This window comes from Coenobita brevimanus, chromosome 83 (assembly GCF_032717465.1).
Source record: "Coenobita brevimanus isolate Jiangsu-jjx chromosome 83, ASM3271746v2, whole genome shotgun sequence".
Lineage (NCBI taxonomy): Eukaryota > Metazoa > Arthropoda > Malacostraca > Decapoda > Coenobitidae > Coenobita > Coenobita brevimanus.
In genome coordinates, this window is record NC_137036.1 from 2,558,638 (window position 1) to 2,573,125 (window position 14,488).

Below are 14,488 nucleotides of genomic sequence, written 5' to 3' on the forward strand. Positions count from 1 at the left end.
GATGATACCAGCCAGAATGTCTCAGTACTGGAACTTGATTCTCCCGAAATTGCCCCACTTAAAATACAGACAAGATTTGTAAAATCCATCCTAGACAATTTACCTACCAACAAAGCTCCAGGTCCAGATGGAATTCCGCCAATTGTTTTGAAAAAGTGTTCCCCTGAACTTGCCTCTGTCCTAGCTAAATTATTCAGACTATGCATACGTACTTCTTTATTCCCAAATTCATGGAAAGAAGCCAATATCCACCCAGTTCCGAAGAAAGGAAGTTCGTCTGACCCCTCCAATTACAGACCAATAGCTATCACATCTTCTCTTGGTAAGGTATTTGAAACTTTAATTAATAAGCATATTGTTAAACATCTTGAATCCAACAACTTAATTAATGATAGACAATACGGTTTTCGCCACGAAAGATCCACCATTGACATACTCAATCTCGTAACTCATACCATCCATCAATCAATAGATCTTTTTGGAGAAACTCATGCAGTAGCTCTTGATATCTCTAAAGCTTTCGACAGAGTATGGCACCGTTCCCTGCTGTCCAAACTCCCTTGCTATGGACTAACGTCTTTTGTTCCTTTGATTTCTTCTTATCTTAGTGACAGGAAAATAAGAGTAAAAGTAGATGATGTATATTCGAATTTCCACTCAATTAACGCCGGCGTGCCGCAGGGATCAGTTCTGGCGCCAACCCTATTTCTGGTTCATATTAATGATCTCTTATCTGTCACTCACAATCCCATTCACTCATATGCAGATGACTCAACACTACATAGTTCATTCACACTCAGACATCCATTTACAAAGTCTAATATCTCTACCTCTCAACTCAATACAGCCATCTCCATAAATGAAGATCTATCTACAATCAGTGAATGGGGACAAAACAACCTTGTCTCTTTTAATGCTAGTAAAACTAAATATATACAGTTTACCAATAGACAGATATTGCCAGACTCGTACATTACCTTCAGTGCTACTAATATTCCCATCTCCAAAAGTATTGAAATTCTTGGTGTCTCACTTAACAGTGCCCTCAGCTGGACCTCTCATGTCAGATCACTTGCTAAAACCGCCTCAAAGAAACTTGGATTATTGTACAGAGTCCGTAACTTCTTCGCCGATGAGCAGTTAGCTATAATTTATAAGAGTCATGTGCGCTCTCAGCTTGAATATTGCTCACCCTTGTGGAATGGTTGTGGAGAGGTTGCATTAAGGCAACTAGACAAAATTCAGAATAAAGCTGTTAGAATCATTAACAACCCTGCCATTACATATAAACTACCTCCCCTGCAAGTAAGAAGGAATGTTGCCTCCCTTGCATTATTTTACAGATATTTTTTTGGCAAATGCTCAGACGAAGTTGCGTCCATGGTGCCACCTCTCCATGCCTTCCCTCGTGCTACACGGGCATCTGGTAGCGCTCATGACTGGAATGTCACTCAACCATATTGCAGAACTTCTGCCTATCAGAATTCTTTCATTCCCCGAACTGCATCTCTCTGGAACTCGCTTCCCCAGAGTTGTTTTCCTCCAAATTTCAACCTACAACTCTTCAAATCTAACTGTTACAGATATTTTATGAACAGAGGACACCAGTAATCTGGTGTATGGATTATTTTTTTTTCTCCATTTGTTTTTCCTTCCTCCGTTCTGTTATTAAAAAAAAAAAAAAAAAAAAAAAAAACTGTTTCATTGAATTACCCCCGTCACATAAAAAAAGCTGTTAGATGAGGATATTTCATTTTTGAAAACACACATCTGCTAACATACATGATAACTGGACAGACTGCAAGAGGGTTCCCGTTAACAAAGGATGAAAATTTTATGACGGGTGTTGTTTCATAACTGTATACGTGTAATTCATTTATGAGGCCCTGTTTCTGCACAGATAACCATGTTAGGTTTGTTGATGTTGGCAGTGGCATCCTACTGAAGGCAGTGGGTTGACTTGCACCTGGAACTCATTTGTCCCCAGATGGTGCCTGTTAAACAAGTTAGGTTGAATTGCTGGCTCTGAGGAGACGTGGCACCACCTTAAAAATATATATATAGATATATATATATATATATATATATATATATATATATATATATATATTATATATATATATATTATATATATATACAGTAATCCCTCATTTTACGATGGGGTTCTGTTCCTGAAAACCCCATCGTATAGCAATCCCATTATAACATGGAGTCAATGGGGATACGTTCCCAGACCTGCCTAAACTCACACATACACACACCTTAGCACTCACATACATGAAATATCCTTATGTTTAAACATTTACAGTAACACATTAATAGTGAATAAAGAGAAAAAAACATGAAAACTACAGTATACAGTAGTTCTTACCTGTACTGAAGCAAGCAGGTTTGTTTATATGGTTCCTAAACAATTTGCCATGAAGTCAACAATTCGCTGTCATAATATGGACGATTCCCCGTCAGGACAATTCCCCATCATTCTATAAATATACTTATTACTGATTAACTGATGCTTTAATAACTAATTTTCAGGGGGATCTATCATAGTCTATTTTCATTCAGTAGCGCTGGCTTTGGATATCATTTATTTTCACTCAGTAGCGCTGGCTTTGGATATCATTTGTAAGTTGCATTTTTAGACAATATTAAGCAACGTTGGGTCTGGTTAGTACTTGGATGGGTGACCGCCTGGGAACACCAGATGCTGTTGGCATAACGTTGTCCCTACGTGTCAAGTGGGGTTGGTGGAGGATTAATGCCCCTCCCTGTAAAACAATTAACTCTAAGCCCTTGGCCACCCCATTTGGGATACATGGCGTCTGGCAATGAATGAATGAAAAAAAATTTAACTTGTTTCTACCTTGCTGTTGTTGACTTTGAATTATGTTCTAGCATCACCCACAGCTGTTTTCATTAATTTCCATTGGTACTACAACATCCTGGGTATATTTTAAAACGACTCTGAAGAGGTACAAGTAAAGTATTAAAAAACTAGTGTACTTGCTAAATAAACTGATATGAAAATAAACGACGGGGAATCATCCTGACGACGAAAAGTCTCAATGGTGAATTGTCTTGTTATTGTTGTGGTGGCGAATTGTCCTGAAACGTTTATATAGACGTAATATGAAGATTATTCATATAATTCCAAAGTATGTCGATCGTTCACTTAAGGTCATTAGGCATTTATATAAATGCCAATGTCTCGTATGTAGCCTTATGCTAAGATGATGGAACGATCGTAAATCAGCTGATTCACGTTTCAATATATTGTTATTTTTTCATTTAATACCCATGATTTGATCTCATATTTTACATTTACTATATAAACAATAAACCACCATCACTTTTATAGTGGATGTTGGAGTGGCCCTGGTGAGAGAGGATAGTGTTTGGAAACTCCCTGTACTGTTGTTTGCAGATGATACTGTGTTGTTGAGTGAAGACGAAGGGGAGCTGCAAGGCTTGGTGGATGAGTTTGAGAGAGTGTGTAAGAAACGGAATCTAAAGGTGAATGTAGGGAAGAGTAAAGTGATGGTCTTTGAGAGAGGTGAAGTCAGTGAATGTACAGCGAGGTTGGATGGTGAGGAATTGGAAAATGTGAGTATGTTTAAGTACTTGGGTAGTGTGATGAGTAAGGATGGAGGTTTGGAGGAAACAGGGAAGTGAGCATGGAAGTGAAAAAGTTACTACATGACAGTATTGTGATACCAACTCTAACGTATGGAAGCGAAGCTTGGACGTTGTTGGAAGGACACAAGTCAAGAGTGAGAGCAGTGGAAATGAGTTATTTAAGAGGAGCCTGTGGAGTCACATGGAGAGACAGGCTGACGAATGAGGATATAAAGGAGCGTTGTGGTGTTGATGTGGATGTGATACGAAGCGTTATGAGGAACACACTGAGGTGGTTTGGCCATGTGGAGAGGATGGAGGGTGAAAAACTGACGAAGAGAGTGTATGTGAGTGAGGTGGAGGGGGAAAGAGGGAGGGGGAGGCCGAGGATGAGATGGAGGGATGGGGTGGAGAGGTATATGAGAGAGGGGGGTGTGAGCTGGGAGCAGGGGAGTGAAATGGCGGGGGACAGGGCGACTTGGAGGCGATTTGTTTGTGGCCACCCCAAACGGGATTGAGGCGTCTGGCAATAGATAGATAGATAGACTTTTATAACCTACATAATTCAAAAACTAGTGTACTTGCTAAATAAACTGATATGTAAATAAACGACGGTGAATCGTCCTGATGGCAAATTGACTTGACGGTGAATCGTCCTGATGGCAAATTGACTTGACGGTGAATTGTCCCGACTCGGCCTCACGGTCATAGCCCTCACTCATCACTGTCAGAACTGGCTGGCTGGGGAGGGATAGCTAATGAGGCTGGACTGGAGGACAAGTGTGTGTGGTCCAGCGCCGACAGTGTGAGGATGATTGTGTTGCATTTGCACATTTGCTGTTCACTGAACCGCAGATGATCCATCATTGTAGCAAATCGTTCCCATTGTATAGTGGGTGTAGGGTACTAAAATTTTGACATTGTATAAGCGAAATATCGTAAAAAGAGGCTTCGTATAATGCGGGATTACTGTATATATATATATATATATATATATATATATATATATATAATCTCATCTCATCAGCCGTTTGAGTGTCCACTGCAGGACCGGCCTATCCCGACCGAAGTGGAGAGGATACAGCCAATGTATCTCTACCAAGTGGCTTAGGCTGTATCTCTACCAAGTGGCTTAGGCTGTCTGGTAGAGGTTGTATGTAGGGTGAGAAGTGCTTGTAAGTGTATTGCAGTGTTGTAGTGGCTTTGGATGTGTGTGTAGTCTGTGAACCAAGTGTAATCGGCCCATGCAAGTTGACTGGGTGTAAGCATACTTTACAGTAAGCGACACTGGTTCAACCACAGCACCCCTTGTGTTCGCCAATGCAGTACGTGGCCTGAAGAACGTTCCCAAATTTTACTACTCTGGCTGGGTGCGAACCCTCGTTCTTCAGTGTACGAAAACGCACACTTTACCACTGTACCACAGAGGCAATATATATATATATATATATATATGAAATATATTTACTTACTTTTGAATTGATTCATTGACTTTGAAAAGATGTACAATAATTATTTTCAGGTTGAAGAGGGTCCATCAATAAACAAGGAAAATATGATAACGTAAGGGATAGGTTTGGTTAGGTTAGGATAAATTTGATTAGGTTAGCTTAAAATCCATGAATCTCTGTCCATAGCCAGACGCCATAATTCCATAAGGGATGGCCGTTTGTCTTGCAGTTAGTTGTTTTACAGGGAGGGGTACTAGCTCTCTGCCAACCCACTTGTTGACATGTAGGGAACATGTTTGGGTTGGTTATATGGTTACCACCCAGCATTGTAAATGGTTTCCTGGCATACAGGAAACCAATAGGCTTGTCACTCAGTGTGAAGCCACCTGAAAAGGAAAGATGAGTAATAAAAAGTGACAGGAAAGATGGGAGAAATAGTGAAATAGAAGGGCAGACACAGAAAAAGATTGATGAAGGTGAAGGAAGCAGTAGGCAGCACTACATCAAGTGAGTGGATGATGGTCGCCACCTTTTACCAGGTTGCCAGATTAATACAGTAAGTTATGAAAATTTAGGTTAGGCTTGGATAAATGTGCACTGATAAGGTTAATTTTGTTCACAAATTGCATTATAAGATGGCATCTGTTGGTAGCTGAAAAGAAACATCTAAACCTGAGAACACACTCAGAAAATACTCCAAGAATCCCATGAAGAGCTAAGGTAAAGAAAAAAAGAAAGAAAACTTGAAAATAATATGATCCTGTGTCTCCATAAAGAATGCCATTGAATTAGGTTAGGTCTGGTTGTGTTAGGTTAGGGCAGGTTGTGTTAGTAGGTTAGGTCAGGTTGTGTTAGGTTTGGTCAGGTTGTGTTAGGTTTGGTCAGGTTGTGTTAGGTTTGGTCAGGTTGTGCTAGGTTAGGTCAGGTTGTGCTAGTAGGTTAGGTCAGGTTGTGCTAGTAGGTTAGGTCAGATTGTGCTAGTAGATTAGGTCAGGTTGTGTTAGGTTTAGTCAGGTTGGGTTAGGTTAATAGGGATGAATGATTTGTGACAAATTGACTTTGGAACTGAATCATCATAAAAGCCCGACATGGTGGTGTTCACTTGCCTCAGTTTGCATGTAAATCTGAATGAGTTGTATGCAGTAGTTGATATCTTCAAAATTACGCATTTCCGCAACTTTTTAAATCTGTCACAGTGATATCTGTGTATTGAAATAAAACTGAAAATTCTTTGCATGGGAGCTGTCTTGCAGTTTCACCTCATTAACACACATATACAGCAGAAAAAAAGCTGTTGAAAGAGTAGTGGTAGTGGAAGTAGTAGGAGTAATAGGAGTAGTAGTAGTATTTGGTTGGTTAATATAGGATGTCTTCTTTTATTAGCCTTCAACAAATAATCCTGTATGGAAGGTGTTTGCTTTTATAAGACCTCAGTGTTTATTTGAATAGGCTGCTACCAGGTGAAGCATTGTTGGAATGTCCTAAAATTACAAATATAGCCACATGGAGGATGCCTTTCTTTTCAACTCCCTTCTGGACCTTAATGTAGAAGAAATTTCATATGCTGTCAGGTGTTTCTGAATTCCAATTGCTCAAAGAACTCCTCCAAGCTGCTTAGTGACACTGTCCAGAGCAGAATCCAGTAATACAGTGTATGGTGCTGCAGGTGACGCTAGCTTCCGGGTTCCTGCCAACGGACCCAACGGCGTCACCAGCGTCATGGCCTTCTCCACTGACTCGTCCCGCCTGCCAGGGCCTCTGATTGTATCAGGTAATGTTGCCGAAGCATGGAGGAACTTTTATCAAGAGTTTGACATTTACTTATTCAGTACAGTACTAAGAGGAATGAAAGGATGGATTAGGTAATGATTACCTCTGCTAGAAGGGAATTGTTAGATGTACAGGTACAGTATTCAGTATTTTGCCCATAGAAGGATGACAGGACAAAATATTGACTGTAATTGACCAGTTCACAGCTCATTTTGAACCCAAGAGGTATGTTACCTACGAAAGGTGTGTATAATTCAGTACCAGAATGTAGCACTGTCATGAATCATTCAATAATTTCATATCAGACTGGAGGAAAAGAGCAATGACTGTAATTATGATATACTGAAGGATGAATGTACTGTATAATTTGTGGAATCAGCAATGAACACTTAAGAGGACGTTTGCCAAGTCCTGGAGATAATGTAGTGGTGTAAATGAAGTGGTGCAGTTGTGCAGGACACATGAAACCAGTGAAGAACAGGTGAAAGAGTTAAGTGGTGTTGTCAGTGCAGCTTTGGTCAGTGCTGTTAAATCAAAGAAAAGGGAAGATCTCAGGACAAAGCAAAGTATAGAAGTTGTCTGAATATGTAAGGTGTGTTGTTTTTGCCTTGTGTTTGGAAGAAACAAATGTCCAACAAACAGCAGGAGTTGCCAGAAGTGTGGGAAACTGGGGCATTTCCAGAATGTTTATGAGACCTTAGGTTCAAGCCATTCTGCAAGGGACAAGAATATCAAGCATGGTGGTCTGGGTGACGGAGTTGGAAGCAGAGTCGTCATCAGAATTGGAAGATTTTCAAGAAAACAAGAGTTGGAAGCCTACATACTGTGACCAACAATTGTGTGAAGTCTGTGTTCAGCATCAGCTCGTGTAACCAGCGCACAGATGATGACCAAGTACATGTACTGTATTGACAGTGACAGTAGAGGGACAAAATATTGGTGATGAAGTTAGTGTAAAGTTAAAGTATATGTATAAAGGTTTGAGATGTAAGCCAGTGTTGTCTTTTACCAGGACAGCGTTAGTAACCTTTACTGGAGGTAAAATGAAACCTCTAGGAAAATGTCAGTTATTCTGAGTGCATGATTCAAAGAAGTATCATGTTGACCTTTTATGTTGTAGCCAGATGCTTGCCTCTGCTGAGTAAGACCACCTGTATGTTGTTGGCATTTATCAAATATATGCACATAGCTACGTCTGAAGGTTTAATATCTAAGTCAGAAGCAGTGTTTGCTAAGTATCCTGATATTTTTGAAGGACTTAAATGTATGGAGAAAGATTTGTACTTGGAAGTTGACCCTAATGTTAGTCCTGCAGCTCATCCATTATGTAATAATACCTGTTGGTGTGAGGGAAAGGTGCAAAGGTGAACTGGATGACATGGAGATGTTGGGGGTAACAGTAAGAGAAAGCACTGCTACTGACTGGGGTAATGGTAGGGATGTGGTGGATAAAGATCATTAATTACGAGTATGTTTGAACTCTAAAAACTTAAACAGGGCTTGAAAGAGACCTCCTTATCCATTTCCAGCCATACCAAAAATAGCCAGAAGAAAGCAGGTTCTAAATTCTTTCCTGTCTTGGATGACACAATGGGATTTTGGTGGATAAAACTGGATGAGGAGTTATCTAAATGACTAACGTTTAACACTTGCTTTGAATGTTACCAATATGTAAGGTGGTTGCCCTTAGGATTAGCCGTCTTCCAGAAATATATATATGTACAGTGTGTCCAGGCATCTCAAAATGAATGGAGCTTGAATTTGGCTCTGTTATCCTGTTTTTGCTTTTTCTTGGAGGGAATAATCTTGCAGGCTTCAGTCCTTTGGTTCCTTCATCCTTACATTTCATCCATCCATCCATCATTCAATCCTACGTTGCCCCATGAGCGTAGGAGCCTGGGGTTAGGCAGTTAGTCCTGACATTTAAGATATTAAAAAAAAAAAAAAATTATCAGGGGTAGAGAAAATTGTGGATGATCTTTAAGTTTATGGAGCTTCAGAGTCAGCATGATGAAGATTGCAGAAAGTCTTGTTGAGGTATAGTGAGAAGAAACTCAATCCCAAGAAACTGAGACTTGAGGCATTGGAAGTTTGAATAATTGGACGTGTTACCTGAGGACGGACTTAAACGAACATGGGTTACCTGCAAAAGGACTTAAACGAACATGGGTTACCTGCAGAAGGACGTAAATGGACATGGGTTACCTGCAGAAGGACTTAGACATGGGTTCCCTGCAGAAGGACTTAAACCTAGCCCCCAAAATGATCACGGCTGTAACTGATTTTCCTGCACCCATGGATGTGACAGAGTTGTTGAGATTCTTAGGTGATAATTTACGTATTGTTCCAAGTACTGTATGGCCCATCTTAGTGAGCCTCATTGGAGATTACTGGAGAAAGATATGGAATGCTAATGGGCCCAGTGCAGGAGAAATGCTTTGAGGCCTGTATTCACTTCAGGTAAGGAGGCTCCCTAATGCCTCTTCCTTAATGATTTATTTTCCAATCTACCTATTAATATCCAGGTTTGCTCCTTGTCTCAGTGTCAAAATAGATTGCATGAATAATACACAAGAATATATAATGGAGCCGAATCAGAAATTAAATCAGTAGGAAAGAGGTGTTAGTAAGCTTCCCAACAGCACCAGAATAACACCTAAGACTTAGGAAAGAAGTAAGTGAACTACCTGTGTTTAAATACAGTACTATGGTGAGAGGAAGCCTGTAACACTGTCGGTTGAGGGCTCCCAAACACCCCTTCCTAAGTAATTTATTTTCCTTATTGCACTGCTGCCCTCCACTGTGTTGCTCAGATTATCCTAATATCACCATACACTGCATGAATAACTTACTGAAGGATATTAGCCAGGCATATCCAAAAGTAAATTGGTACGGAAGAGGTGTTTAGAAGTCTCATTAACCGAAGAATACCGGACTTACTATTTGTGCATCAGTCTTTGTGTAGGAGTGGAGAGGTATATGAGAGAGGGGTGTGTGAGCTGGGGGCAGGGCAGCGAAATGGTGGGGGACAGGGTGATGTGGAGGTGATTTGTTTGTGGTCACCTTGTATGGGATTAAGGCTTCTGGCAGTAGATAGATAGATAGACAGTTTGTATTCTTCAAGGTGATCAGTCAGTCACATTTGCTGCTCAGCTTTTCAAACAAGACTCAGGGAAATTATGCTCAAGTAAAAGAGGTGAATCCAGCTATTGTATTTGGAGCAGAGAGATCTCATTCTTATTTATGTAGCAGGGATGAAGTGTTGATGGAAACAGATCATAAACCACTAGAAGCCATTAAAAAAAAAAATCATTGTTTTCTGCACCTCCTGTGCTGCAGAGGATGGTATTGAGGCTGCAGAAATGGTGTTTGGAAGTATGACAAAGGTCTATCTATCTATCTATTGCCAGACGCCTCATCCCGTTTGGGGTGGCCACAAACAAATTGCCTCCAAGTCGCCCTGTCCCCCGCCATTTCACTGCCCTGCTCCCAACTCACACCCCCCTCTCTCATATACCTCTCCACCCCATCCCTCCATCTCATCCTCGGCCTCCCCCTCCCTCTTCCCCCCTCCACCTCACTCACATACACTCTCTTCGTCAGTCTTTCACCCTCCATCCTCTCCACATGGCCAAACCACCTCAGTGTGTTCCTCATAACGCTTCCTATCACATCCACATCCACACCACAACGTTCCTTTATATCCTCATTTGTCAGCCTGTCTCTCCATGTGACTCCACAGGCTCCTCTTAAATAACTCATTTCCACTGCTCTCACTTTTGACTTGTGTCCTTCCAACAATGTCCAAGCTTCACTTCCGTACGTTAGAGTTGGTATCACATTACTGTCATGTAGTAACTTTTTCACTTCCATGCTCACTTCCCTGTTTCTTATCACTGCTTTCAAGGAACCAGCAACCTTTCTTCCCTGCTGTACCCTTTCAAGCACTTCACCCTCCAAACCTCCATCCTTACTCATCACACTACCCAAATACTTAAACGTACTCACATTTTCCAATTCCTCACCATCCAACCTCGCTGTACATTCACTAACTTCACCTCTCTCAAAGACCATCACTTTACTCTTCCCTACATTCACCTTTAGGTTCTGTTTCTTACACACTCTCTCAAACTCATCCACCAAGCCTTGCAGCTCCCCTTCGTCTTCACTCAACAACACAGTATCATCTGCAAACAACAGTACAGGGAGTTTCCAAACACTATCCTCTCTCACCAGGGCCACTCCAACATCCACTACCCTACCTTGTACCTCTTTTATTACCCCATCCATGTACAGATTGAACAACCATGGAGACATGACACATCCCTGTTTCAAACCAACCTTCAAAGAGAAAAATTCACTTAGTTCACCATCCACACGCACTGCAGCCTTCGCACCATCGTACATACTCTTCACAGCATTCAACAACTTCCCATCTACTCCATATATTCTTAACACTTTCCACAATCCTTGTCTATCCACCCTGTCATATGCTTTCTCCAAATCCATGAAAGCCGCATACAACTTCTTTCCCTTCTCTAGAAACTTTTCCACTAAAGATCTAAGAATGAATATCTGATCTACACAACCTCTTCCCTTCCTAAAGCCTCCCTGTTCTTCTCCAACTAATTTCTCTGTTCTTTCTCTAACTCTGTCTATAAGTATCCTACCATACACTTTTCCTATTATACAGTAGAAGTCCGAATTTTCGGCATCTATGGGACCAGGCAAGTGCCGAAATATCAAAATTGCTGAATTATCAAAAACCCTACCCACTCAGTACCTTATATGTTTCGGTGAACACTATCATCATTACTCACATCATTACAAATGTGTTTGGAGAGAGTACTGTATACTGTTTGATACTGTACAATACTGTAATGAATACAGTACTATACATGAATATGAAAAATAAAGAAATTAGTGAACATACTGTATATAAATGTAATGGTACAGTAGGCCTACAAGTTCACATGCACTTACCTAAACTTATAGTAGGTTCCTTATTTACATATGTACAATAGAAAGGGTTGATTGGAGTCTGCTACTGCTGGAAGAAGTCCCCAGCAGTAGAGGGTCCTGCAACAGGCTCTAAGGACTCTTCTCCCTGTTGCTGCGGCAGTAGAGCTTGAGGTTCAGAGACTGCTGTTGGTGATGGAGAGGAGGGAGCAGAGGAGCTTACGTTAAACTCATCCATAATCTGTTTCCTACTCGTGCCAGCCTCTAATTTTTTCAACAGCTCAATTTTCCAAGCAATAGTCAACATCTTATGTGTACGCTTCTTGCTAACACCAGTTAACTTTCCACACGTGGAGGCCATTTTCAAAGCACGCAGAAGATGTTTATACTGTTCACAACACACGGCTGGTCCACTCAGGTGTTACAAAGCTCCTGTCTGATGTTACGGTGCTTACAGCACACTCGAATAGTAATTTCAGAGGTATTTCGGTACGAAGTTCACAAAGCACACAGAAGAATCAAGAGAAGTCGGCAGCAGCACGGCAACAACACGGAAGAATGGTGGAAGAATGGCGAAACAGATTCTCTTTCCCATGCTAGACTCACTACATGTTTGTCCTCTCTTTATGCTATAGGAGAAAGAGCTAGCCTCTGAGCTTCATGGCAGTGGTAGACTCGTTCCATCACTTTCACTATCTCACTCACTAAGGCGGGTAAAGGCGGGTAGCTAGCTGGCGAGCCTCATGGAGAATTTCAAGACTGACGAAAAAAATCGGAGAATCTGCCGAACGATCGGAGATTTTCGTAAATGGGACTATTTCTCAAAACTGCCGAAATGTCAGATTTGCTGGGGATTTGGATGCCGAAATATTGGACTTTTACTGTACTAAGAAGACAAATGCCCCTATGATTACCACACACTTCTTTTTCTCCTTTTCCTTTGTACAAGGGAATAATTATACCTGACTTCCAATCCTCCGGGACTCTACCTTCCTCCCAGGCCAAGCTGCACATCTTCCACATCCATTCTACTACTATCTCTCCCCCATGCTTCAGCATTTCACCACACACTCCATCAATTCCTGGGGCTTTCCCCGATTTAACTTTCTTCATTGCTTCCACAACTTCTATCCTACTGATTTCTTCCTGTCTTCTCACCTCCCTCCTTCTCCCAGCCATTCCCCAGCCACTTATACTCGCATTACTTCCATCATCTACGTTCAACAATTCCTTAAAGTGTTCTCTCCATCTGCTCACTTTTTCTCCCTTCTCCACTAGTAATCTACCATTTTTATCTTTCACTCCCCTGCTAACTTCACTTCCACCCTGTCTTACTCTCTTCACTTCTCTCCAGAACATTTTCTTACAGTCCCTCCACTTTACACTCAAATTCCTTCCAAATTCCTCATCCACTCTCTTCTTACTCTCTCTTACTAATCTTTTCACCTCTCTCTTTCTTTCCACATACAAAGGTATGGAAACATAATCAGTACTGCAGATGCCCTGAGTGTAGTAAACTGGTGTGTGGAGATTTGTAGTGATGGCTTTGAATATTACCGGTGTTTTATGTGGCTTTGAATATCACATCGGTGCTTTATCTATCTATCTATTGCCTGACACCGTAATCCCACAAAGGGTGGCCATTTGACACTGAGTTTTACTGGGAGGGGCACCAACCCTCCACCAACCCACTTGTTGACATGTAGGGAGCACGTATGGATTGGTTATATGGTTACCACCCAGCGTTGTAAATGGTTTCTTGGCTTACAGGAAACCATTTGGCTTGTCACTCAATGTAAAGCCACCTGTAAAGGAAAGAAAAGCAATAAGAAGTGACAGGAAAGATGGGAGAAATAGGAAGAGAGGAGGACAGACACAGAAAAAGAATGATAAAAGCTAAGGAAGTAGGCAGCACTACATCAAGTGAGTGGATGATGGTCACCACCACCTACCACAGTCGGTGCTTTATGTGGCTTTAAAGATCACATCAGTTCTTTATGTGAATTAAAAGAAACAAACAAGTGTTATGGTGTTTGAAGGAGGTTGACAGTGATGGCTTTGAATATCACATTGGTCCTGTATGTGTATTAAAAGAAAGAAAGAAAAAAAAAAGAGTGTTAGTGTTTGAAGGAGGCAACATAAGAAAGCTGACTCGATACTAGTGAGACTGATGGAGAACTTCATGCATCGTGGAATTTTAGGGATACTGTGACAACTTATACAGATGGACTGCTGCACAAACTAGGTAGGATTATAGTAGCCAAGGATTTTAGGCATAAGGTGTTAAAATTTGTTCATAAGGCTCACCAAGGCATAGAGAAATTTGTAAGGTTCATGTGTGGGGGACAGGGCAACATGGAGGCGATTTGTTTGTGGCCACCCCTTACAGGATTAAGGTGTCTAGCAATTGATAGGTAGATAGATTAATAATTGTAACCAACAGGCCAAAGAACCACTCCTGTTGCACAATATCCCGCAACCATGACTAAAGTTGGAAAATGTATTTGATGGGTGGCAGACAGTACTAAACAATTTTTTGGTGGACTGTATATTGCAGTAAATATATTGAATTTGATGTGTTAGAAAGCATGAACTCCAGTACTGTTGTTAGTCGCTGTAAGTCCCAGTTTGTCAGGCATGGTATCCCACAAATTCTTCATAGTGATGGTATAGTACTCAGTTCAGTGCCAGCG

General features: G+C 41.1%; 1 protein-coding gene across 1 annotated transcript in view; it reads left to right on the forward strand.

The window, feature by feature from the left end:
- The first annotated feature begins 6,761 nt into the window (after positions 1-6,761).
- Positions 6,762-14,488, forward strand: part of LOC145409863 (cell division cycle and apoptosis regulator protein 1-like) — a 129,146-nt gene continuing 121,419 nt past the window's right edge. Inside the window, exon 1 of the mRNA XM_080280145.1 lies at positions 6,762-6,837. Coding sequence (XP_080136271.1) covers positions 6,786-6,837 — 52 coding nt within the window. The 5' untranslated portion in view covers positions 6,762-6,785. The remainder of the gene's footprint in view (positions 6,838-14,488) is intronic.